Source organism: Erithacus rubecula, assembly GCF_903797595.1.
Source record: "Erithacus rubecula genome assembly, chromosome: 5".
Taxonomy (NCBI): Eukaryota; Metazoa; Chordata; class Aves; order Passeriformes; family Muscicapidae; genus Erithacus; species Erithacus rubecula.
In genome coordinates, this window is record NC_136687.1 from 67,562,096 (window position 1) to 67,587,333 (window position 25,238).

At 48.6% G+C, this 25,238-nt stretch overlaps 1 protein-coding gene across 11 annotated transcripts in view; it reads left to right on the forward strand.

Moving 5' to 3' along the window:
• Positions 1–25,238, forward strand: part of SLC4A4 (solute carrier family 4 member 4) — a 153,182-nt gene that overhangs the window by 116,754 nt on the left and 11,190 nt on the right. For all 11 annotated transcript variants that reach the window (XM_079306348.1, XM_079306351.1, XM_079306352.1 and 8 more), the window contains 13 exons: positions 3,670–3,827; positions 7,786–7,873; positions 9,073–9,227; positions 9,505–9,618; positions 10,959–11,133; positions 12,799–12,932; positions 15,021–15,292; positions 17,403–17,473; positions 17,792–17,980; positions 18,990–19,103; positions 19,460–19,621; positions 21,355–21,533; positions 22,353–22,425. In XM_079306348.1, the coding sequence (XP_079162474.1) occupies positions 3,670–3,827; positions 7,786–7,873; positions 9,073–9,227; positions 9,505–9,618; positions 10,959–11,133; positions 12,799–12,932; positions 15,021–15,292; positions 17,403–17,473; positions 17,792–17,980; positions 18,990–19,103; positions 19,460–19,621; positions 21,355–21,533; positions 22,353–22,425 (1,884 nt within the window). The remainder of the gene's footprint in view (positions 1–3,669; positions 3,828–7,785; positions 7,874–9,072; positions 9,228–9,504; positions 9,619–10,958; positions 11,134–12,798; positions 12,933–15,020; positions 15,293–17,402; positions 17,474–17,791; positions 17,981–18,989; positions 19,104–19,459; positions 19,622–21,354; positions 21,534–22,352; positions 22,426–25,238) is intronic.

Below are 25,238 nucleotides of genomic sequence, written 5' to 3' on the forward strand. Positions count from 1 at the left end.
AGTGCCTGGAGACCTCACCTTGGAGCTCAGTTTTCATTTTCAAGGCAGATCCTGCCTTGGTTGAGTTTGTGGCATTGTGGTGGTGCCTGGCAACTTCCTGAGCAGGACTCAGGGTGCCACACAGGAGGCACAGCAATAACCCATTGTGTTCCCACCACATGAGCTGCAAAGGGAACAGGTTCCCCTGCCTTGGCAGCAGGAGACTGGCTCTTGTTATCTGGGCATCCCATCTGGAAGCTGGACAGTGAGGCCATACAGGCAGGGGGGAGTCTGCTGGAGACACAGAATATGCCAATTTTTGTTTATTTCTGTGCCTGTAAGAACTGCAGTGGGTGAGGTCAGTTTATAGCAGTTGCATGGAGCAGGATTGCCTTCCTGCATCCTTAATCAGTCTCTGGTTTTACACAGATTGAGGCTTGTGTGCCTGTGTTTTAGAGGAAAAAAGGCTTTGCCAAACTTCTTTGTGCCTTCAGTCATTTTCCTGTCTTCCTACATCTGTAATAGTCACTTCTGAAGCCTTTAATGCTGTTTGGAATGGTGCAACTAATTCTCTAGGGAATTTACAGCCAGCATGCCCCTTTGATCTGTAGTGTTCCTGCTCCTCCTCTCTGGATGCTGTAAGGTTCAGGTTTCACATGCATGTCAGAGGTTGTTTGATGTGTCAGAGTCCCACATTCATCCCCACTGCCAGGCACCCAGAGCTGTGCCTGGCTCAGGGCTGTTCCCTGTGGCTCCTGCAGCAGGCAGGAAGCACCACTGGCTGTGTCTGCTGAGGAATGGTGCCTGGATCCACTGGGATTGCAGAAAGGCTGGCTCAGTGTCCTGCAGAAAAGGCCCTCATCAAACCACTGCTGAGAAACAGCTTCAGCAAGGGCCCACAAATTTGGGGTCTCCTCTTTATCATGTTCTTTGTTTTGGGCTTGTTTGCCATTTTTTAAAGATGATTAGGGAAGAGGGAGGTGTTTCCCCTTTCATTATGTTTGTTTTTGCAGAGAAGGAATCTGCCTTCATTTGTTGTATTTTAGGAGGTGGTGGCTGCAGGTAAAGCCCTGGACATTTGCACCTGGAGAGACAAGCAGTAGCATTTTGGGACAATTTATTCTTCTTTTCTGTCTACCAATTAATAAGTGAGCATCTAGACTTCCTGCCCTCTCCTGGGCTCCCAGCTTTCCAGTGGTGCTGGAGCCATGTCCATAAAACCAGGATCTCTCATAGCTGGAGAATTCCTCCAGCTCCTGAACATCAAGCTGCTGGATCAAGTTTTTCCCTAGCACCATATTAATAGAATCTCAGAATGGATTGGGATCTTAAACATCATCCTATCCCACTCCCTGCCATGGGCAGGGCCACCTTCCAACCAAGCCCTGTCCAACCTGGCCTTGGACACTTCCAGGGATGGGGCAGCCACATCTTAATATTTTAAAAACTTTTAAAACTCTTTTTTTTTTTTTAACATGTGAAGCAAGGTCACTGAAAAGAGTCAGGTAGATGCTTTATCAGCCCTCTGGTGCAATGTGCCAGCAGACCATAGGAAGTGGGGAAGTTCCTGCTGCTGTTCCCAGTCCAGTCCCTCCTCCTGCAGAAATCCTTTGGCTGTGTTCTGTTAGAATGTCCTTGGCAGCTCTGAGTGCCTGAACCACCAGGCTCCTTCACTGCTAACATGTAAAACAAAGGGGACATGGAAGGAAATCTGTTTTCCCAGGGACCTGCTACTCCTGAGCTGATGCAACAGCATATAGAAAGGGAATGTATGTTGATATAGAGGGAGGTTCCTTGCCCTGGTGTTATCTCTGCCTCCAGAGGGCTTGGATGTGGGAGAGCCTGGCTCTGAATGAATGCAGTCAGTCAGAGGGAGGCACAAACCCTTCTTATTTGTTGTGCTGTAGACACTGTCTATTCAACCCAGTGTTTCCATGTCAACAAGGGATCTGTGCCAAAGCCAGCACTGAGGTTAGAAAAGAAATTTGCCTTGTTTAGAGAAACCCTCCTGCCTTTCCTGGGGACCCATGGACAGGGAGGCACTGGCTGGATCTCATTCTTGGGAATGCAGCCCTGGGATTGACTGTGGGAGTGATTGCCTGCTTTTCCCATTGGAACATCTTCTCTTCTCCATAGCTGCAAGCAGACATTCCCAATTGTGAGGTCTTTCAGCCTGGGTGATGTACTTTCCCTCCACGGAGCTCCAGGGAAAATGACTGTCCTCAGTACAATCAATGCCACCCTTTTGGAGGAAAGGAGGAAAGGAAAATTTCTAGAAAGTTTAGTTAACCAGAATTGCCTTCACTCTTGCTGTTTTTCTGGATGCAGAGAGCAGTTTTACCTACCTGGTTTCTCCCCATATCCACAGTGGCCCTCTAAAGCATCCTTGGGTGATGGAGCAGCCTGGAACCTGGAGGCAGGTGTTCATGGGAGTTGTGAGGAGATACAGAAAAACAGAGAGACAGGTTCAAGTTCCAGGGGGAATTAACCTTCCTTAAGTGCTACTTAGCAGCTGCTTTCATTTCCAATCAATTTGGAGTGGTATTGATGATCCAAGTGCTACAGTACATTTCAGGAAATTGGGATTTTGAGGTTGTTGTGTGCCTTTTTGCAAATACAGTGCTGGAGACCTGTGGCTTTTAACATAACATTAGTGGTTGGGTTGGAATAATGTTCAACTTGGCAGGGGAAAGTGAAGCTCCCATCCCTCCCTTGTTCCTGGATGCTGCTGAGGAGTCAGATCTTTCCAAAGCTTCTTTGGGGAATGGTTCAGAATGGATTTTAAGTGCTGAATGTACTCATTACCTGTCTGATAAATCATTTAGGCAAAGTGGCAAGTGGTGCGGCAAAACTCATTTGGAGATTAAAAAAAAGCCACTATAATGGCAGCTCTTCAAAATTAGTGACAGTGGTTTGCTGTGCTGGGCAGGGGGAAGGGGCTGGAGCCTTTGGCCTCAGGAGCTGGGTGGCCACAGGAAACCCTGCAGGTCAGTTCTGGCTCAGAGAATCACCAGCAACACTCCCAACCTGGTGAGAAAAAATAAAATGTTTGCTGTGGGTTTGCCATCTTCCCATCATTTTTTTACCACCACCCTGCTCCCAAACACTGTGTGTGGAAGAACTGGTAGCACTTTTCCAGGCTTCCTCCACAGTGCTCCTGGATGCTTATTTACTATTTCTTCTGGTGGTAATCCTGATTGAAGCATGCAGGGGTAGGGTAGTTCCAGCAGTTTTCTTCCTGTTTAATTACTTCATGTATTTTCCGGAGACTTTTTCCATTTTTCTCCTTCCTCAAGTCACCACATGCAGCTCATTAGGGATTCATAGCCCACTCCAGTGCCCCCCTGGCTGGTGCTCCTGGCAGTACATCCTCCCTCTCCATTCACCCTTGGCAGGGACACACAGAGCATCTCCAGAGATCACCCAGGGAGAGGGGCAGATTGGGAACCAGCTGAGGGCAGGCTTTTCAAAAGCCTTCCATTCCAAATTAATTCTGCCACTGCTGAAGTTCAGACAAAGGCCTCTGGCTGAGGCTGAGCTTTAGAACCCATGGGCTGCTGCTGAGTTTCCCCTTTCCCTGCTGATGCCATTTCTCCACTCCTGCTCCACACCGAGGGCTGTGGCACAGAGATGAGAAGAACCTGCCCACCACAACTGAATTTTCTTTTCCTTCCTCTTTCCCTGCTGCAGCTGAAGAACAAATTCATGAAGAAGCTGCCCCGTGATGCAGAGGCCTCCAACGTGCTGGTGGGGGAGGTGGATTTCCTGGAGAGCCCCTTCATTGCCTTTGTGCGGCTGCAGCAGGCGGTCATGCTGGGAGCTCTCACCGAGGTCCCTGTCCCCACACGGTAAGGAAAGCCACCCCAGCAGGGGCCTCACCTCCCCTGGCCAGGGAAACACCAGGACACGAGGTGTTCTGCAGTGCTTTCCACCCAGACACACAGAGCTGGCAGTGCTGCTGGAGTAAAGGGACACGGCTGGCTGAAGCTGCTGCAGCGTGTTCAGGTCCTGAGCCTGGCTATAAGTGAACCATGGCACAAACACACTGACCTAACAGCTCAGCAGTAAAGGACACTGTCAATGTTGAATTCAAGTCCTGGGGCTTTTGTCCTGCCCCTTCTGTACAGATCCCAGATTCCCTCTGCACATTTTTGCTGTCCATGGTATTCCTCTTCAGCTCAGAGCAAATGGAAGATTCAATTCTGGCCCTCCTGAGGCAAAAATAAAAAGTCAGGTGAACTGGGACATACAATTCTACTGGGGCTTGTTGCTTTGTAATGCATAATGGCTCAAGGAAAAATGGCACAGAAATATTTTATTTATTGTGACTCATGTTGCAAATTAATCTCAGTCTCATAAATAGCAATATATCTTGTGTTCTTAAATATTTGAAGTCACTGCTTGAATATGCCTGCCTTTCTAAGCTGCCCAATGTGAATTCATAGCAGTATCACAGTCCTTGTATGGAGTGGAAGTGAGGTGGCTGTTGGAATCCTTGCCTCTTACTATTGTACCAAACAAAGGAAAAGAGCATCTAGCTTTGCTCCTTAGTGGCAGTAGCAGGGTTTGTATTTCTTGGAGTTTCAGTAAGTGGTTTCTTACAGCCACATTCGCAGCTGTCTGTTCATGCTGAGTATTCAGGTAGGAGTGTGGGGACCCAGATGTGGCTTCATTTTGTAGCAGGTTATTCATTCCTCAACATCTCTATGTGCTTCAGTGTTTCAGCCTCCAGCTCTAATCCCCTGACTATTTTTTAAGTGTATCTCCAAGCTCTTTCCAGCAGTTGTAAGGTGAGGTGTTGTTTGCTGTGGTGGTGGGAGCCAGGAAGTTGCTGCAGGATTGCTGGACAGCCTCATTACTCAGTAGCAGTAATCAAGGCAGTGTGTCCTTCCATGCCAGCATTTGTCCCAGGAAATAGTATTATCCATTTGCTGTTCTCCAAAGCAAATACTGGCCCTAATCACAGCAGGAAGGCTCATTAGGTGGCTTTCATGACTGATGAAGAGCCATTTGCCATGGCTGCATCCTAGGAAATTCAATCAAGGAAATCCCCTCAGGGCCCTGAGGAGCTGTGATGGAACATCTCCAGTGCATTCCTGCCCTGGCCAGCTCTTAAAGCCCCAGACCCTGCAGCCTCTGCTGGGGCTTCTCCTTGCATTGTGCTCAGCTGCTGGTTCTGGGAGAACTGGCTGCCACAGGGTCCCAGGCAGGCACTGCCCAGCTCCCAGCTGTAATGTGGAGCCCCTCTGGGTGCTGTGGCTGCAGGGTGTCCCAGCACTGCCACTGCCACTGGCACTGCTTCTCTCTGCTCTTCCACAGGGCACAAGGGGGTTAAACCTGCAGCTGTTGGCTCAGGGTAATCCAGCCCTCTGTCTGGGCTGCTGTGTTAGGTGACCATTTCCTGCTCTTTAGCAACTGCAGATAGAGGAGCAAGGAATGGTTAGGGTTGGAAGGGGAGGGAACTCAAAGCTCATCTTGTTCCAACCCCCTGCCGTGGGCAGGGACACCCTCCTAGCCCGGGTTGCTCCACACCCCATCCAACCTGGCCTTAGACAGTGCCAGGGATGGGGCAGCCACAGCTGCTCTGGGCACCCTGTGCCAGGGCCTCCCCACCCTCACAGGGAGGAATTCCTTCCCAATATCCAATGTAACCCTGCCCTCTGGCAGTGGGGAGCCAGCCCCCTTGTCCTTGTCCCAAGTCCCTCTCCTGGAGCCCCTTGAGGCACTGGCAGGAGCTCTGAGATCTCCCTGGAGCCTTCTCCAGGCTGATCACCTCCAGCTCTCCCACCCTGGCTCCAGAGCACAGGGGCTAGTAATAGAAAAATCAGGGATTTGCAGTTGGAATAGAGATATCCCAGCCATTCCTGAGTTTTCTTTCTACTGGTCAGATGGAAGAAACCTTTAATGCCTTTGGTTTTCTTGTGTTGAATTTAATCCCACACTACTTGGGACTCCTCACTTGGGGAAGCCCTGAGCTGGCACATGGCTTGGGAATGGCTTTGTATTTTCATCAGAGCAATCGCAATCCTGTGTTCAAGGCTGCTGTTTGGTGCAATGAAGATGGGGAGAAAGATGAGGAATGAGCCAGGAGAAGATGTTTTTTGGAGATAAGCTGCACAGACTTGCACAGTGTGGTGTGCAGAGCTGGGAAATGCTGGTGTCTGCAGGTCTCAGATGGAGTGAAGCAACTTGCCCAAAGGTCACTTGGGAAGTGAGGGGCAGATCCAGGAGTCTGGTCCTCCCTGGCCTCTCTACAGAGGCTTTTCACTGCAGAGGCACTTTTCCTTCAGGACTTGGCTGAGATTCTTTTGTTCAGGTACCTTTAACCCCTACAGAGCTGCTGTTCTAGCAATGCATTGAGAGAAACACTGGATTTTGTTACTACTTCTGAGAGACTTTGAGCTTCATGGAGACTCATATTCCCTGCCTTGGAGCATTATTAACAATGCTAAGTGTCAGAAATGGGCATTGGATAACTCAGAATGAGTTCTGTGCAGCAGGGAGGAATTCTTGAGTGGCCTTCAGCAGAGGGAGAGGAGGAGTAAGGCACAGTGAGGGCTTTTGTGGCTGGAAATGTTCATAACTAAAGGACAATAAATCTGTGCAGACATAATCTAGTTCAGGCCACCAAAATGCATTAATGTTTTTGTGTTTGTAACGTTCAGCCCATGAAAAGATCTTGTTCCACCCACTGAAGGCAGTTCTGAGCTGAATTGGGACAAGGAATTTGGAAAATGCCACAGACTCCTTGTTTCCAAGAGTGTTTTAGTTGTGCAGGAGCATTGAGGTGCTGCTGCTCTGTGCTGGAAAAGAGCCAGCTGGTTGGGGTTATTGCAGAAGAGGGTTATGAAAATGCCTGGTTCTCCTGGAAAACCAGGAGAAGGCCAAGCAGCAGCTCCTGAAGTTATGAACCCCTTTTTTAATATATTAATATGTTTGGCTAATTTGCATCCTGGAGTCTGGAAAGAGTTGGCTGAGGAACAGTTTTTCTTGAATGCTGTTTTATAGGAACTGGTGAAGCAGGGAAAGTTCCAGGAGGTGGGAGGAGAGCAGAGGACATGACCTGGGTGTGTGTGGCTTACTCACCTCCCTGTGAACCTCAAGTAAAACACACAAACACCTCGTGAAGAACTCGATTAAGAAGTGTTATGTAGTAATGCCAATCAGTTTGTATTTATGGATCCTGTCCTACTAACTTGCTGCCTTTTTTTCTTTTAGGACTCTGGATTCTTTTGAACAGAAAGTAGTTGTTTGGATATAACACTCCTCATAAGCCATTTAACTTAGTACCTCATCATATTTGAGTTAGGGAGATAAAATAATATTTAATCCAAGGGGATAGGTGCCTCTGGTGAGGTTATGCCATCTGTATGTTTGCACTGACAAAGGTTTGATATCATGGTGTTTTTTAAACTCTTCAGCAGTGACTTGGAGGTAGTTGCTGCCCAAAGAGATCTTGAGAAAAATGAAGTGTCCAAGGCCAGGATGGACAGGGCCAGCAGGGGCTGTCCCTGCCCATGGCAGGGGACTGGAACCAGGTGGCCTTTAGGATCCTTTCCAACACAAGCTATTCTGTGACTCCATGAAGCACATCCCCGTGGAGGTGGACAGGCTTTGGTGGTGCACAGGGTGTGGTGGGTCACAGGGTGTAACCTCTGCTCTGAAATTAGCTCAAGGCCACTGGCAGCCTCTAGATCTCTAACAAACACCACGATTCTCAAAGTCAGATTTCTGTCTAGGTGTTGTATAAGTAATAAGCAGTTTGTTTTGCCATCCTAAATGGGAACAATCTCTTGGTTTTGTCAGATTTCTCTTCATTCTGCTGGGACCAAAGGGCAAAGCCAAGTCCTACCATGAGATCGGCCGAGCCATTGCCACACTGATGTCAGATGAGGTAGGTGTCTGGCATCTCCTGTGGGAAATGCCTTCTCCCAGGTGACCATGGCCTTCCCTCCAGCCTGCTCAGCAGGAAGGACCATTCACATAAAGCTGAAATATCCACATTACCTGCCAGTTCTATCTCTTGACATAATTACTGTCTCTGGCTTCATGTTTTTTAAAAGTGTGACTCTAAGAGGGATTTGTCCACTGTGTGTATTTTCCTGCTAGTGATGACTCTTTGATATTGGCTGTGCATTAACTGTTGAATTTATTGTGTCATGGTGTCCTTGTGTCCCCTCCTGCCATGCTGGTATCCCACAGGCAGGGATGTGCAGGTAATGCCCAGGGGACTGTTTCCCCAGGCTGTGCTGCCATGTGTGGCAGGTGTCCCCAGCACTGCAGGGTTGCTGTGTTAGCCACGAGCAGCTGGCCACTCCTCCCTGCCATGCTGGGCTTCCAGGATTCACCCACAGCCCCTTCCCCTTCCTCCCAGTGTCCCTGGGGCTCTGTGTGCCAGGGCTCATTCACAGCAGCTTTGTTTCTTGGCATTGCCTCACTCCCTGCAGTTCCTTAATTGCAGCTCTCCTGTTTTCTGTCACTCAGGGCTCTGCTTTCCACAGCCCCAAAGTCCCTTCCTGCCACCAGCTCGTCTGTCACATGCACTGAGCCACCTCCTCTCCACACAGTCCAGAAGATTCCTGTGAAATTCAGCATTCTTGCTTCCCACCCCTTCTCTCATTTGTTCTTCATGATTAACACCAAACATTTCACTAAAATTAGTTTATAATATCGTTTTTGAGTAAATATTGTCATTGGTCCTGTGTCACAGAGTAGAAAATGAATTTGGTTTTGACAGACTGAAGCAGGTGGCTTTGTCAAATTGTCTTTTCCAAGTGTGATTGAAAGTCCTTATGTACAGGAACTCTTTTGCACTAAAGAAATAGATAATTGCTTTACCAACATTTTTAAAGGTTAGAAATAGATGTTTTGCTTAAAATTAGATATATGCCTGCAAGGAAAGGATCTTTGTTTTTATCCAGCCAAAGGAAGGGGCTTTCTGAGGGTCAAACCTCCTTGTGATACATGTCCTGATACTTATTCAGAGGTTTCTGAGAAGGAATTAAATTGATTTTGTAGAACTCAGCAGCTGCTTCTGGAGTCGGGGCCACAGAAAATGCAAACCTTTTCCACAGGAGTCTCTTTTCCTTGCAGGTGTTCCATGACATTGCCTATAAAGCCAAGGACCGTCAGGACCTGATTGCAGGAATTGATGAATTTCTGGATGAAGTCATTGTGCTCCCCCCTGGGGAGTGGGATCCAGCCATTAGGATAGAGCCCCCCAAGTCTCTCCCTTCTTCAGATAAGAGGTAATAGCAGCAGAGGGGCTCTGTGGCAAAAGACAGTGGGCATGAGTTATGGGAAGAACTGGTGATTGGGTTGTGCCAAGGTCTGGGGTGACCTCACCTGTCTGTCACTGTTTAGAAAGTCCCAGAGACACTTTCAGCCCTTCCTTGGTAGCTGGAGGGAGGCTGTCCCTGAAGGCCTGTCCCTTTTGGGGTGATGGTAGGCACACAATAACACAGCTGGCAGCTAGCAGGCTCTTAGGGTTCTCCTGTCCTGCTGACGTGCTGTGTGCTTGCCCAGGAAGAACATGTACTCGGGCGGGGAGAACGTGCAGATGAACGGAGACACGCCCCACGACGGCGGCCACGGCGGCGGCGGCCACGGCGACTGCGAGGAGCTGCAGAGGACGGGCAGGTGGGTGACACCTGCAGTGCCTCCCCTGCCTGACACTGCCACCCAGGCACTGCTGACAGCCTGAGGGGCACCCCACAGGGTCCTGGGGCTGCTGGTGCCCAGGGTGAGGCTGCCAGGAGGGCTCCGAGCATCCCGCTCCAGCTCATCGCAGAGTGTCGTGAGCAGGTGCTCATGAAATGATAAAGAACCAACAAATAGGACAGAAAGCCCAGCTGGGTGTTCCCTGTTGGGAGCCTGAGAAGTCAGATGAACCTTGAGGGACATAAACATGGCAGTACAAGCCTCAGTTAATCCATTTGGATTGCTGAAGGGCTGCCTTAGCCAAAAGCAGAGACGTTCCCTTTTCTGGACATTAGTGTTGCAGTTGAATTGCACAGCTGAAGGCTTTTATAGATACAGGTAGAAATAGAATAGGGATAGATAGGGATAGAAATAGAGAAGGTAACAGCTCCCCAGACCCTACTCTCTGCTTTATTGCTCTGCTTTGTGCCATGTAAAAGTCCACTGGAGTGGGAATACTGCTCAGGTGGCCATGAGACAGCAAACTCAGCATTTCAAGATCTGTGCACAGGTCTTCATGGTGGCTTTGTGCCCTCCCTCCCACTCTGTGTCTTCTTTTTAAATTCTAGTTGTAGTCTAAGTTCTAGGAGAAAAGTCTTCACACTGCATTGGTGTGTACAAGGCAGTGGAGTGTCCTGATTTGGGGTCAGAAGGTGGCATGTGCCTGTCTGCCACAGTGCCTGTGCAGTGCTGGCATAGGTGGGGAGCTGTGAGCAGGGGAACAAGAGGCTAAACAAACATTTTTTGTGCTGGCATTGTCAGTTTATAAGAGTTAAAAACTTTTATAAATACTCTTGTCTATAATCATACAAAAGGGGATGTTTGTGAGCGAGTTCTTTGGTTGTCCAAGAGTATTTCCCTTGTGTTTTTACTTCTTGTTCTTTTGCTAGTTATTAATTTGAAGCATTTTTCCATGCTGCAGGTTGTTTGGCTTTGTGGAGAAATTCAGGCAGGGATGTAGACCAGAGTTAATCTATTTTATTACATCAACTAATATATTTGGGGGGAAAAAAACAACAGATGAGCTTCCTGAAATACAAACTGTAGTGGTCTGTTTCAGCAGAAGCGTGGCTTGTAGTCCTGAAATTTGTGTTTTCAGCTACATCACATATTTGAGATATTATCTGTCCTTACAACATTCTCTCTGAGATCCCTGGACTGCCACAGCTGTGGTAAGACTGTTTGCAATGTGGTGATGTCACTCCTTTGAGATAATGCCTCATTGCTGGCAGTGTGTGTGTCAGTATCTTGCAGGAGTCTCCTCTGGCCTGTTCCTGCAGGTTCTGCGGGGGGTTGATCAAAGACATCAAGAGGAAAGCGCCGTTCTTCGCCAGCGACTTCTACGACGCGTTGAACATCCAGGCCCTCTCAGCCATCCTCTTCATCTACCTGGCCACTGTCACCAATGCCATCACCTTTGGGGGATTGCTTGGGGATGCTACAGAGAACATGCAGGTGAGCCAGAGCTTTCAGGCAAACACAGCTTTTTTTTTTTTTTTTTGCCTTTTGCTGTCCAGTCAGAGCGCTGGCAGAGCTGGAATCCTTGGCACAGCAATGGAGGTGTTCTGTGTTTTCACTGCTTTCTCTGCTGCTCTGGCTGTCCTTTGGCAATTGGACAGAGGTTTCTTAAATGGTGAATAAAAGCAGGCCCAAGAGACAAGAAGGACTTTGCTCCTTCTGTAGAGAAAAGTTCCTCTGATCTGCTCTTATGTGTGCCATTTTAGTCCAATTAAGTTTGCTAAGTCTGAACTCTCTGCCTGATTCCTAAAATGCCTGGGCTTTGGCCTCTCTGGTGAAAAGAAAATCCCAAAATAATTAGGAAAATGAGTGACACAGGAGAGAAATGTCAGGTCTTTAGAAAGATGAATTTTGTAGTGGTGGGAGGTCACAGGCTGAGAACCAGCCACATATCCATGGACAGGCTGGATCAGAGTCTTAGCTCAGTCTAAAGAGAAGGGATTCTCTGCTAACTGTGCTGTTGGTGACTTGGGTTAGTGGAATAATAGGAAAAGTAGGAGGTTGTATTTAGATAGATTCAGTTCAGCCAGTCCAGTTCAGTCAAATCTCCTAGTGATAATTAAGCTCAAAATGACAATGACTGAATTATTAATTTATGCAGGTTTAATTAAGTCAAACATAGGAAATGAGGGCACATATCTGGAACCCTGCACTCCCCTGTGATGAATTACAGGCTAGAGTAAGATCCAGCAGCCTGTGCAGTGCCCAGCTCCCTTCTCTCCTGTACAGTTTGCCTGTTCTGAAAGCCATGGAAGTCAGGAATGGACATGGGCCTCCAGGACCCACCAGTGAGCAGCACTGGATTGTCGGGGGTAGCAGAACAAATCCTGTCTGCTCTGCACAGGGTGCAGTCTTTAAATTAGAGGAGAAAGGGGAAATGTTACCTGATTCCAAATCTAGTTCAAATTGAGAATCACTTAATTGTGGCCAAAAGTCTCAAGAGTACTTACTGTCAAGTAGCAACCCCCCCCCCCCCCCAAACTGCAGTATTTTTGGAGCTACTACATCACAGTTCATGTGTCTTGTTTGTTATAAACAGTGATGTGGCTGCTGCTGGGGCAGGCACTGAGCATGGCCCATCCCTGCTCCCTGTCCTGGGAGCTGTCCCAGCCAGCACTTCACTTCCTTCACAGCTCACTCCTGAGTTTTATGTTTCCAAGAAAAGACAATATTCTTAGTTACAGACCCGTGGAAGAATGCAGGAAAAGAGATTGCAAATGCTCTGGCCACTGGGGCCCTCTCCATGAGTAATACAAGAGGAGTGCAGGGGATCAGCTCTTTATTGGGCTCATCCTGGCAAGTCTCCCCAAAGACAGCCAGCCTGTTGCTCTCCTCAGTGTCAACACTAACTCGTGTCTTCTCCTGAACAGAGACACAAAACTGAGTTTCAGTTCTTGCAGTACCCTGATAGGTCAGGAAAGCTGCAGCACGGGGGAAGGGAGGATCAGCACATGCTGTTAATTCCTGGCTGTTCAGCATGTGTGGTGATCCCCAGTAACTGTGGGTGGTGTGAGGGGCTCTGCCCTTGGCCACAGGGTCAGAGCAGGGGGGTGTTCAGGGAGGGCTGTGCTGCAGGAGTGATCCTCTGCTGTGTCTCCACAGGGTGTGTTGGAGAGCTTCCTGGGCACAGCTGTCACTGGTGCCATATTCTGCCTTCTGGCTGGGCAGCCCCTCACCATCCTGAGCAGCACAGGGCCTGTCCTGGTCTTTGAGAGGCTCCTCTTCAACTTCAGCAAGTGAGTATGGGGGGACAGGGCAGGCAGCCAGGGAAGGCAATGAGCTGTGCCCTGGGGAAACAGGGGATTTAGTGCACAGAATGAAACATCTCCTTCCTCCCTGAGATGCAGGGCAATCACATCGGGGATTTTCCTGGCATGCATGTCCCAGGGCACTGCCCAGTGTGTGGCTGCCTGTCTCTCTGGGGCCTCCTGAAAAAACCCTTGGCCACTTGAGTCCCCCGTGAGGAATTTGCTCTAGTTACAGTCTGCTGCTGCTCTGACTCCCATAGGAGCAAAGAAATGAATCCTGCTCTTCACTAACAAAATCCCATGGGTCTTAGGGTTGCCAAAAATTTGTCCAGTAGTCATTTGAAATAATCAGTATTATTTATGAAAGCAGAAGTGTCTGTGGTAGAAACAGCTCACAGAATCCTGTGGTGGAGCTTTCCTGCATTTCAAGGCACTTGGGTTTTTTCCTTTTGACTGGTATGAAGAGGTTCTGCTCCCCCCATGTTGTTTACAGCTGATACCCAGAGCTAAAGGGAGGATGTTTTGTTAGATGTGCTCATTTACTATTCCCACATCTGCCATACCAGGCAGATACGCTGGAATCCCCAAAGGAATCAGCAGAGTCATGGATGATTTCACCCACGGGCTGGTGATCCTTTCACCTAAAGTGATCTGCCTGCAGAACACCAGCCACACAGAATACATCCCAAATCCCTTGTAGTCTGTGTTCTCAGCATGGCAGGTTGTGCAGGACTTGTGTTTCTGTGTGTAGGGAGGGATGGGGGCTATGAAACATGGTTGGAAAATTAGATTATCCCAGGGAGGGAAACTGGAAGCTACTGAAGGGTGAGAGTTCCACAGTGGAGCAAGAGGGGGGCACCTTTCTTTTCTTCTTTCAGCTGGAATAAATGAATAGAGCCAGGAATGGACACACTGCACCTGTTGGTATCTGGCAGGCTTGACAAAGCCCAGGTGCAGCACACAGCAGAAAAAAAGCAAGACAGAAAAGAACTTTTGTTTTGGGAGGGAGAAGGTGGTTATTTTTAACCTGAGGAGGAGATGATGTTTATAAAAGCCATTGTCCTAACAACCTGCCAGAGCAGAAATGCAGGAGTTTTCAGAGGAAGGCTTTCTTACAAGGAAATTGGAACTAAGTACTTTGATTTCTCATAATGCATTTGTGGTGTTCATTTTCACAACACGCTGTTGTCTGCTAGGAGCAAAAGTAGAAAAACTTCCCATCTCCTGACTCATTTGAAGTGTGACTCTATGTGTGTGTCTGCAAAGATCCCTAAAAACCCCTTGCAGACCCAGCTGTGTGTCTGGCCTCAGGGACCAATCCTACAGGACGTGGTGCTTTTCCACATGCTCTGTCAGCCTCAAAGTGCTGCAGGAATTTGAGGAGTAAAAGCCAAAATAATATAGTTCAAAATTTTTGAAGTTCTTCAGTGGTGTGGAGTCAGTGTACCTGGGTTTCTGCCAGCTGCCTTCAGATGGATGGGACTTTCTGACCCCTCAGGCACTGATTCCACATATTTCAGAGTTGTCACTCGGGTCTTGTATTATTGTTTTTATTCTTTCCCCTCTCTTTTTCTAAATCACTTTGTTTCTTACTTGCTCCTTTCTCTCTTCCCTTTAGGCACTTTTTCATTCCTAAAAGGCCACCCTGGATCTCTGTGCCAGCACAGCAGCTCAGCCCCAAGCAGCAAACTAGTGGCCATGGCTCCCAGGAGGGAATGATGCAGTTGGGTGCATGGTTCTCCACACCCTGCCATTCCCAGCACCAGGGCTTGCCATGGAATCATAGAATATCCCAGGCTGGAAAGGACCCATAAGGATCAGCAATCCCAACTCTCTGCTCCTGGCCAGGCTCCTAAAACTGACCCATATGACTCAGAGCACTGTCCAGGTGCCCTTGATCTCTGTCAGGTTTGGTGCCCTGACCACTTCCCTGGGGAGGTGCTCAGTGTCCAGCCACCCTCTGGGAGCAGATCCTGGCTTCATGTGCCATCTCACCTTCATTCCATGTAACACCTGTTCTGTTCCCTGCTCCTGGGTAACCCGGTGTTTCCTTTCCTGCCCCTGGTGCTGCTGCAGGGACAATGGCTTTGACTACCTGGAGTTCCGCCTGTGGATCGGCCTCTGGTCAGCCCTGCAGTGTCTCATCCTGGTGGCCACCGACGCCAGCTTCCTGGTCAAGTACTTCACCCGCTTCACCGAGGAGGGCTTCTCCTCCCTCATCAGCTTCATCTTCATCTATGATGCTTTCAAGAAGATGATCAAGCTGGCAGATCATTATCCCATCAACTCCCACTTCAAGGTGGACTATATCACACATTACTCTTGTGCCTGTAAACCACTAGATCCAGGTAAGGGAGTGCTCGTTACCTCTCCAGTTTGTAGGTAGGAGGTGGCCTTTGCTCTCCTTTTCCCTTGTGCTGCAGCCCAGATAATTGGTAGATTATTCCTTCTTTATCAGCTGCCTTGGGATATCCTATCTTAGTCTCAGGAAGCTGAGAGGTAGATTTCACCCTACATCCCAAGTGGAGAGCAGTATAGCTGGCCTTCCTGGAGCTGCTCCAGAGAGCATCATGACCAGTGGAGAAGCTGTTCCTGCACCCACATCTCCTTACACCCCTGTGGCTGTCAGCTCCAAATGGCATTCCCCCAAGAATTCCACAAAGGGGCAGAAGTGGTGGCCACTGTCATGGACCTCAGGTCACTCCCGTTCCAGGAGCTGGATTTGTTCAAGGTGTTACCCAAACATGGGTGGTTCCCACCTCCCGGTTGCATGGATGGGAGGCAAAGCACAAACAGTTCCTTCTTTCCAAGAAGGGAGGTGTATCCACAGGGCAGCCTCTCTGGAGCATGGGCTGCATGGCAGGTAGAGCCAGTGTACCTCTGGCTCTGGGAACTAAGGGTTTATAACCCCACATCCAAACTGAGGAGTTGCAGCAAACCTCTCATTAGGGGTAGAATGAGCTAAGACACAGACTCTCAGTTAACAATGTGGAAAAGGTCCCAGTTTATTCTAGTGTACAGCTTAGCCATCCTGACTCTGAGTAGAGCAAGCTCCTATTGTGGGGTCCAACTGCAGGCTCTGACTGCTGGATATTTCCTGCTGGAATATGACTGCAAGTGTTGGTTTACACTCTGAACACAGCTTTCACCCAGCTCAGCTGTGACTGCAGGCTCCAACTCCATCAGACCCAGACTGACCTCACAGCACATCTTTTACTTGTTTTCTTCTTCTTTCTGGATTGTTACTACTTTACCCAGACTCCTCTTCTTCCTCTGGGCTCCCTTCCTCCAGGTTTCCCCTGACCTGCCAACTCACCTCTTTTATCTCCCTTATCAGTCACAGCTATGAACCACTGAGGGCAAGGCTGTTCCTCTTCTTTGGTAACTGGTACAACTGTGGCTTTCCTGGGGTGAGGTCACCTGTAATCTCTTTTTCTACACCTACTCTGAGACAATGGCTGTACCTTAGGGAAGAGGGCACCACTCCTAGGATCCCACAAACAATGGGGGTGATTAGGAAACTTGATCTGTGCCCGAAGTAAACCACAGGTTATCTCAGCACACAGGAAGAGCTGCTGGCTGCTCCTGGCAGGTGTCAGGAGCCTGTTCCCTGCTGCTGGGTGCTTGCCTTCTCTGTTAAACACAGGATCTTGGTGTGCACAGGGATGCTGCTCTGGTTCTGCCTCCCCTGGAACAGCAGAGTGGTTTCCTTTTTGAAACTAGGACGGTGGGAATGGCCAGTGCCAAACTGGAAATCTCCACTTCCTATTGAAACACTTGTGGCTCTGCAGACATCCAAGTGCAAAATGTTTATTTATGCAAAACCTCAGTGATCCATAAGGACAGGGGCCACGAGCCTATTTGCAGGAAGCATTGCATTTTAAAATGACATTTCAAATTTGTGACTCCTAATGCTGCAGGAGCCACGGGGAATGCTGCTCCTTCTTTCAAAGAAATTATCCCCATCCTGTTGATTTCAATCACTTGCTCTCTTTTTTCTTTCTTTTAATTCAAAACTGTGTTTATGCTGGACACTGAAATGCATTTTGCTTTTCTGGATATCTTTGGCATTGTGCTTGCATTTGAAATTAATCATTAGCAGTGTTCTGTGGGTATTTAATTTAATCCAGAAATCATTAGAAAAATATTGGAAAGCAACGAAATATTATATTGTCTGTCTGGTTTTCTGTGGTTTTTTTTTTACCATGAACTCAAAATATAATCCCAGTTGGGTTTGGGTTATGTTTCACTTAACCTTTTCTTATTCTGTTTTGTGAGTGATTCATGATCAAGGCTTTTGAGTCTCTCTGAAGCACTTGTGACTCACTTTACTGGGGCAAAGAGGTGGCAAACAGCTTGACAGAGTCAAGAGATTATTTAATAATTGGAATTGGCTCTCCTTCCTAACTGTTTCCTGCATCCTGCTCACCATATTGCCTTTTTTCTTTTCTCTTGCAGTTAATAGCTCATTACTTAACAGGACAATGGTGCTGTCAGATGATGAGCTGGTCTCTCCCTCCTCTGAGCTGGTGAGTTCCCCTTGGGAAGCAGGGATCACATGGGCTGCAGAGTCTCACAGTGCCACTGCTGGCAAGCTCTGATGATGAGGAGCTGGAAGTGGAGCTGGATGGATCACATCTGCATGTGGGGGAGGAAGGAGAGGCACAGAGTCACAACCCCTTGTAGACACCAGCAGGAACATGGTCCCACCCAAACCCTCTATCACGACATGATTTTAGCTTCTGCATGATGCCTCCCTGCTCCTCTCAGACACCCTGTCACCATTCCTGTCCCAGCATGGGCAGAGTATGCACAGCCTTATGGAAATGTTCCCTTTTCTTCTGCAGGACAACACCACCATTGACTGGGCAGCTCTGACAGCCAAGGAGTGCTTGAAGTATGGGGGGCAACTGGTGGGCAACAACTGTGACTATGTCCCTGACATCACCCTCATGTCTTTCATCCTCTTCTTTGGCACCTACACCTGCTCCATGGCCCTGAAGAAGTTCAAGACCAGTCGCTACTTTCCCACCACTGTAAGTGTCTCCTGTCACCCCATCAGTCTTTCTGAGGGCACAGGTCAGCCCTCCTTCTGGAGCTGCTGTCCTGCACTCAGGGAGGGATGCTCTGCAGGGCTGCACTGCTGGGATAAAAGTGCAGCTGGTTGTTGAATCTGGTTATCAAAGGTGTGCCTGGGACTGCTCCCAGTGGTTCTGGAGAGCACAGGTAAGGCAGCAGAAGAGCTGAGAGGAGCTGGAATCTGTTTGGGTGATGTGGCAGGGATTTTAAAGGTGCTGAAGGCAGCCCTTCCAGGCTTACAGCACATCTCAGGTGCATCTGCTTGTTTTGTCCCCTGGCTCCCAGGCCAGGCGTGCAGCCAGTGCCTGCTGTGTGTGCCAAAGCCATTTCTCTCTGAGACTGCCCTGCTTCTGGCATTCTGACACACAGGGATTTATCCTGCATGGATGTTTGCTGTTCCACTGTGTTACAATTGAACCTCTCTTATTTTTAATAAAAAAGAAAAAAATTCCATCCAGGCTGGAATGCAGCTCAATTTATCTGTAACCATGCAAACCCAGGAAACCTGGAAGGAACAACACTCTGGAAAGCTCACACAGTTCCAGGCTAGAGCAGTGGCCCCTGTCTGGTTAAATTCTGGGCTCTGATCAGTGGCAGCTCTAAGTTGTTATATTCCAATGGCTTCAGGAGAGCTGCAGTCTTAGGGATTTAGCTGAAAAGCCTGTTTTGTTTTCCTGTCTGCTTAGTTTGACTTATTACTTGAAACAGTAAACAACATAATCTCTCCCAGTCCTTCAGAGTGTCTCTTTTGTGGAAGTTTGTGCTGTTTTTGTGCTTCCATTTAGGTTTTCAGAGAACACAGTAAAGTACCAAGGCATGTGTGACACTGGACATGATGGCAGGCATACTTATGGGGGAAGAAATGATGAGCTTGTCTTGCCAGGTTTCTCCTGCAGACACTGAAGTGTGGGTGAAATGCTTTTTGGTGCTGCTGCTCCTGTGGTTATGATACCTCCTCTCTTTCAGGCCAGGAAGCTCATCAGTGACTTTGCCATTATCCTCTCCATTTTGATTTTCTGTGGAATAGATGCCCTGGTTGGTGTGGACACACCAAAACTAATTGTGCCAAGTGAATTCAAGGTATGTTGTCTCCAGCTTGTTTGCTGGCTTTTGGAAGAGGCTCCTTTTCCCTCCCACCTGCCCTGTATGGGATGACTTGCCCTCAGAATGGGAATGTAGTCAATGGTCTGGAAAGGGCTGGTTTACTCAGAGGAGTAGGATGCTTTGTGTTAGCATCATTTTAAATGGCTGATTTACCTCCTCAATTCTGCCTCCATACTTGGAACCTTTGCTAGGTGTTAGTGGGAAGGATGAAATTGCCACAAACCTGAAGTGTCTCCCTGGAGCTCCATTTCTGGGAGCAAACCTGGCTGTGGGATGTCATCAGCCCTGTGTCACACCTCTAACACAAGCTTTCTTTTCCTTGCCCTTCCAAGCCAACCAGTCCTGAGAGGGGCTGGTTTATCCCACCCTTTGGAGGGAACCCGTGGTGGGTGTACCTGGCAGCTGCCATCCCTGCCCTGCTGGTGACCATCCTCATCTTCATGGACCAGCAGATCACTGCTGTCATTGTCAACAGGAAGGAGCACAAGCTCAAGGTGGGTGTGCCTTGTGCCTGGAGCACGTGCAGGGGATGCTTTTGCTCCTGCCACCTTCCTCCCTCGTGGACACCAGCCAGGTCCCTGTCACTGGCTGCTGTTCTGAGCAGGAAAGTGGCTTTGTGGCCAGAGCTGCACGGTGCTGTCAAATACAAGCAATAAGCTGGAGAGATCTGGGACATACCAAGGCATAGCCCCAGTTGGATGTTATTTAAATAAGAGCTGATATGTAACAGCCTAAGATGTAGTCATGTTTTTAAAACAAGCTTTCCAGACCAGTGCTATGCAGTTTTTCATGCCTGTAGGGTTTTTTTTTTTCCCTTCCCTGCACGGTCAGTTCTATTGAAAAATATTAAATTCCTGTAAAAGAAGACTCTCCCTTCCTGCTAACAGGGCATGTTTCAAGTGGTCTGACCCATGAGAGTAATGGCTCCCTCAATACATAGGTAATAGTGGGTCATTATTTTGATACCTGTTTCATCAGTTATTGGGAGAGCTGCTGGAAGTGGGAAGGGACCTTCTGCTTGGAAAAGTGGAGGTTTCAATTCATGTGGTCACTGTAAACATTAGACAAGTAATGTCTAATTTAAGACCATCCTGAGCCAAATCTGGGGCAAAGAGTGAAAATACCAGGGAAAGGTTTCCAGTGCACAGTGATGAGTGCTGGCTGAGGGTTTAAAAAAACCCCTTAGAACATCCTTGTTTGCATCTTGATCTGAGCAGGTAAATTCAGTACAGGGCCCTCATGTTCCTCAGAGATGGCTCAACACTTTTAGGTCTGTGTCCTGCACCTAACCAAGCAGACATAGCATTTTCTTAAACAGTGTAAGAAAATATTCCCTCTTCTTCCCTCGTGAAGAAGAGGCCCCTCATCTCTACAGCTTATGAAACACTGAATATGGTTTTGCTGTCAGCACTGGCTGTACTTTTTTAGTAATGAAGTTATAAACAGTCCAGCAAAGTACTGTTTGATGTAAAAAATGTATTCCCTGCTTCCTTTGTTATGGTGTGAATATGGTATTTTGTGGAACTGAGGGTTCACAAGTCCCATCCTGTTGTTCCACACAAAAGAACACTTCTATGCACAAGATCTGCTGTAGGAAAAAAGGTGTTTTCTTCTGCTCATTCCTTGCTTAAGTGTCGGCAGGGTGTTGCTGGGTGCCCATCCTGGTGCCACCAGCCAGCCAAGGTAAGCAGCACACATGTGAGGAAAACACTGAGGGCTGTTCAAAAGAAGCTGGATTGTTCTCCCTCCTGGCTCATCCTAGGCCTGGATCATTTGTTTTTTCCAATGAAATCAAATTGAATGGGATTTAATAAAGGTTAATCTGTTTTAAAATAGCAAACCTTAGAGGTTTGTCTGCTGTTTTTGTGAAGATCCCTTTTCTTGGTGCCTCTTTTGTTTCTTCACTTCTTCTCTTGGCACTTGTAGCTGCCGGATTTCCTGTTTTATTTCATTAAAGGATTTTAAAAATAGAGGATCAGAGGTGTTTGCAAAGGAGTCAAGAATGAGGGCAGCTTTCTCCTTTGGGTAGGGAGTGAGGGTTCAGCTGTTCTTGTGTCAGTTCTGGAGGAGCTGGGCTGTGTCCTTGGGGAGATTCTCCTGCTGTTCCCAGGATCCGGCGCATTGCTGGCGTGGGCTGGGGTGCTGCTCAAGGAGGTGCTGCTGTCCAGTGCCCTGCTCCACAGGCACTTGGAATAATGCAGTGTGGGTTCTTTGTCTCCCTGCACAGAAAGGTGCTGGATATCACCTGGATTTGTTCTGGGTGGCCATCCTGATGATTGTCTGCTCCTTCATGGGGCTGCCCTGGTACGTGGCCGCCACCGTCATCTCCATCGCCCACATCGACAGCCTCAAGATGGAGACTGAGACTTCAGCCCCTGGAGAGCAGCCCAAGTTCTTGGGAGTCAGGTATGTCTGACACCTGCTTTGCCTGCAAAATCCTTCTCTGCAAAGAATTTGGTGCTGCTTTCTCCCTGTTTCCAGAGTCAGTTCCTTGGGCAAGCTCCCATGTGACTCCTCCAGAATTTATTTGGCCACATCAGACACAGTGTTCCTGTGGTAAAGGAAATAAGTTTCCTGTATATTTCTCTATCCAGGGAAATTAAGTAAATTCCTTAGCAAATGCAATGGTCAAACATACACACCTGTCATACCTAGTGCAACCAGCTCTACTTAATGAAGCATTTTTTCCTGTGTTTGGTTGCCTTAATGAAGTGGTTTGAAGTGCTTCCGATGGGATTGTTCCTGGAAATCAGGCTGCTTGTTTAGGTAACTAAATGGACTTTTTATGGCCTGACTTTGAGTGTTCTGAAATATTGCTGGCTGAGGCACTTCTGGGGGTGGGTGCTGCTGAAGGCACATGCTCAGCACCCATGAAGGTCTGGATGATTTCCCCAGCTGTTGGAGTGCTGTGGGCAGGGCTCACAAGGTGTGGCTGATGATTTATTGCCTCTGTGCACACTGAGTAGGGCTGTGCAGGGAGCTGGGAGTGCTGCTGCAGGGTCTGTAGTGCTTAACCTGTCAACACACTGCCCCAGGCTCAGTCTCAGTGCTGTGTTGGTCCCCAAATAATGTAACAAAACCTCCTGGGGGTTTCTAAATGGTCTTGGTCAGGATCCAGCCACCTGCCTGATGCTGGTGGATGAAAAATGTGGCTGCAAAAATGAGTTTTGAGGACTCGTGTTGGTGTTAAGTACCTGTGGTCCTGACTCAGTGATGTTGTTTCAGGGAGCAGAGAGTCACTGGAGTCATTGTTTTCATCCTGACTGGGGTGTCTGTCTTCATGGCTCCCATCCTCAAGGTAAGGACTGGTCACAGCTCCTTGAAAGCTGAAATCCAAACCCTTTGGAGAAGGAAGCTGGAAAACCTGCTTATGCCTGACTTGTGGAGGGTGCTGCCCTCTCTGGGGATAGTGATGGAAGTGGTGGCAAGCACAGACACAGTGTCCAACAGGAGATGCAGGAGCCCTGGTCCATGGATCCACGGGCTGCTGCACGAGCAGAGGGTGTCAGAGCAGCAGCACGGTGTGTCCTGCCTGTGGGACTGGGCAGATGGGTGTCTGCAGGAGGCTCTGTGCAGGCTGCAGAGAAGGTTTTGGACACTGCAGGGGCTGTGGGGCACAGGGCAGGGTGAGCCTGAGGGGAGGAGGCAGGCAGGGAGCAGCAGTGCTGCCCCTGCAGGGAGTGGAGGCAGTGACTTTCCAAGGCTGTGTGTTCCTGGTCTTAATTTCTAAGGCTGTTTGTTTGAATTTTGGTGTCTTGGGTAACAGTTTCTACCTCTACACAAACAGGCATTTCCCTGCCTTTGATTTAATGCCCGATTGCAATAATGCTGTTTTTCAGTTTATGTGACCCTTCCCTGCAAGATGCCCCTTTCTCTCTTCCACTGGGTTCTGTCACTTGCCCTGTCATTGCTCCAGTCATTAATTACTGTCTGTGCTTCCCCTAAAACAATGTGTGGGGAAGATCCTCACTGGAGGATGCCTGAGGATAAGTCAGCCTGCTGCTGGCCCACGTGCCAGCAATAAGGACCTGGTAGGATTTCAGGACCTTGAGCAAATTCCAGTGGCAGGGTCCTGCTGGAGAGAGCTGCACTGCTGAACACATTGCAGAGCAGTTCAGTCTTCTCCTGCCAGGGGCAAAGCAAGCACTGACAACCCCAAATTTAATAAACCAGGCAATCCACAGAATAATCCCAGCTTTGTTTTCTGAGGGCTTTGTGGTGGTTGTGCTGGTTTTGGATGGTGGTGCTGTTTCTGCTCAGCCAAGGCAGATCTCCACAGAAACATCCTTGGCCCTGCTAGGAGGGTGACAGGCACTTTCCTATAAATACAGTTTTAGTTCTGTTGGCCTGCAGCAGCTTTGCTTGGAGCACCAAAGCCAGCACTCCCATCATTAGGGAGAGCTTTGCCAAGACAAGGTCTTGCAAAATGACAGCACCACTTGCTGCTCTGCAGGCTCAGGCACTGAGGTTTCACCTCGGGGTGATCTACAGGATTAATCATTGTGGAATGGTGAAATAATACTCAGACATTTTTCTTACTTTTAAAAAGCCCCATGGAAATAAATAGAAGGGAAGAAGAGAGCAGTGAAAATGAGCTAGAAATCTCAACTCTTGCTTACTGTAGCTACTATTGTGTTGTGTCTCATCCCTCAGATCCAGTGAGGGCTTTGAATCCTGTGGTCACCCACAGCTTTGGGAACCATCTGCCAGGTCCCTGTCTCTCTCACAGCAGTGCTGGCAGACCCCACACTGCAGAAAAAGCATTTGCACTCGAATGGGAAATACCAGCACAGCTCACTTGAAGGAGCAAACCAATCCAAGAGAAGGATGAGTTAGCAATTAAGAGGCTCACAGGAGGTGATGGGCAGTGAGACTCAGCAAGGAAGGAGAAGTGCAGGCAGGGAGGCTTTGGATGGGATATGGCTGGGTGGCTGTGCTCATGTGCCCCCAGGGAATGCCTGCTGGGAGCCATGAGCTGGGTGATGGGGAATGCTGAAACACCGGATTGCTGTGTGTATTTGCCTCTTTACTGAGCTCAGTGCAGAGGCTGGAAGGGAGGGTGCCATGGCCTGGCTGCAGCTGCCATTTAGTGGCAGCTCCTGGCACTGCATGAGGGACTATCCTTTGGAGCTCATTTCATCCTCCCTGGGCACCAGGAAATCCCACAAAAGTCATCATTCAGCTCCTGCCTGTGGTTTGTTCCAAACATCTCTGTTCCTGTCATGCCCACTTCTGTGGTGAGGGACACAGATCATTCTGGGAGCCTGTCTGGTGCTCCCCTGCACCTTCCTCACTCTCAGGGGGATGTGCCCCATGTGGAGGAACAGGAGCACTGAGCAACTTGAGGGAGCAGAAAGTGTGTTTGAAAGGCACATCCTGGCAAGGAGGAAGGAAGTCAGTGTCCTGTATTTGGGAGTAGTTCTGGATTAATGTGTGCAAGAGGCAGAGCAGGCTGAGACTGGGTTGGCATGACTTGTCACTGAAGGACTCCAAAGAACAGCCTTTCTGCATGGATTTGCATGGCTTACCCAGCTGGACTGGACATGGAACCACAGGATTGTTTCAATTGGAAATGCTCTCTAAGATCACCCAGTCTCACCTGCACTGCCAGAGTCACCACTAAACCATGTCCCCAGGTGCTGCTTTTGAATTCCTCCAGAGATGGTGACTCCAGCACTGCCTTGGAAAGGCTGTGCCAGGGCTTGACAAGCCTTTTTATCAATGTGTTTTCCTAACATCCCACCTAAACCTCCCCTGGCACAACCTGAGTCTGTTTACTCTTGTTCTGTCACCTGTTATCTGGGAAAACAGGATACGCCACTTACTATAGGATCATGCTGCCTTTTCTTCTCTGCCTTCTGCTTCTAGTGACAGCACAAATCAGAGGTGCAGGGCAGCTTGAAGCTCACTGGAACACGTTTGCCCACCTGTTCCTTAATTTGTTCAATGACTGGCATCATTCCCTCAGTTTCTTGACAAGATGTCCAAGTCCTGGTGAAGTGGGAGAGTGTTTATTGTTTATTCAGCTTTATTTTGCTTTGTTATTTCTATGGCTTCATTCCCTTGCGTGGTGCACTCAGGGGTGCAGTTTGAATGGATGACCAGCTGGGG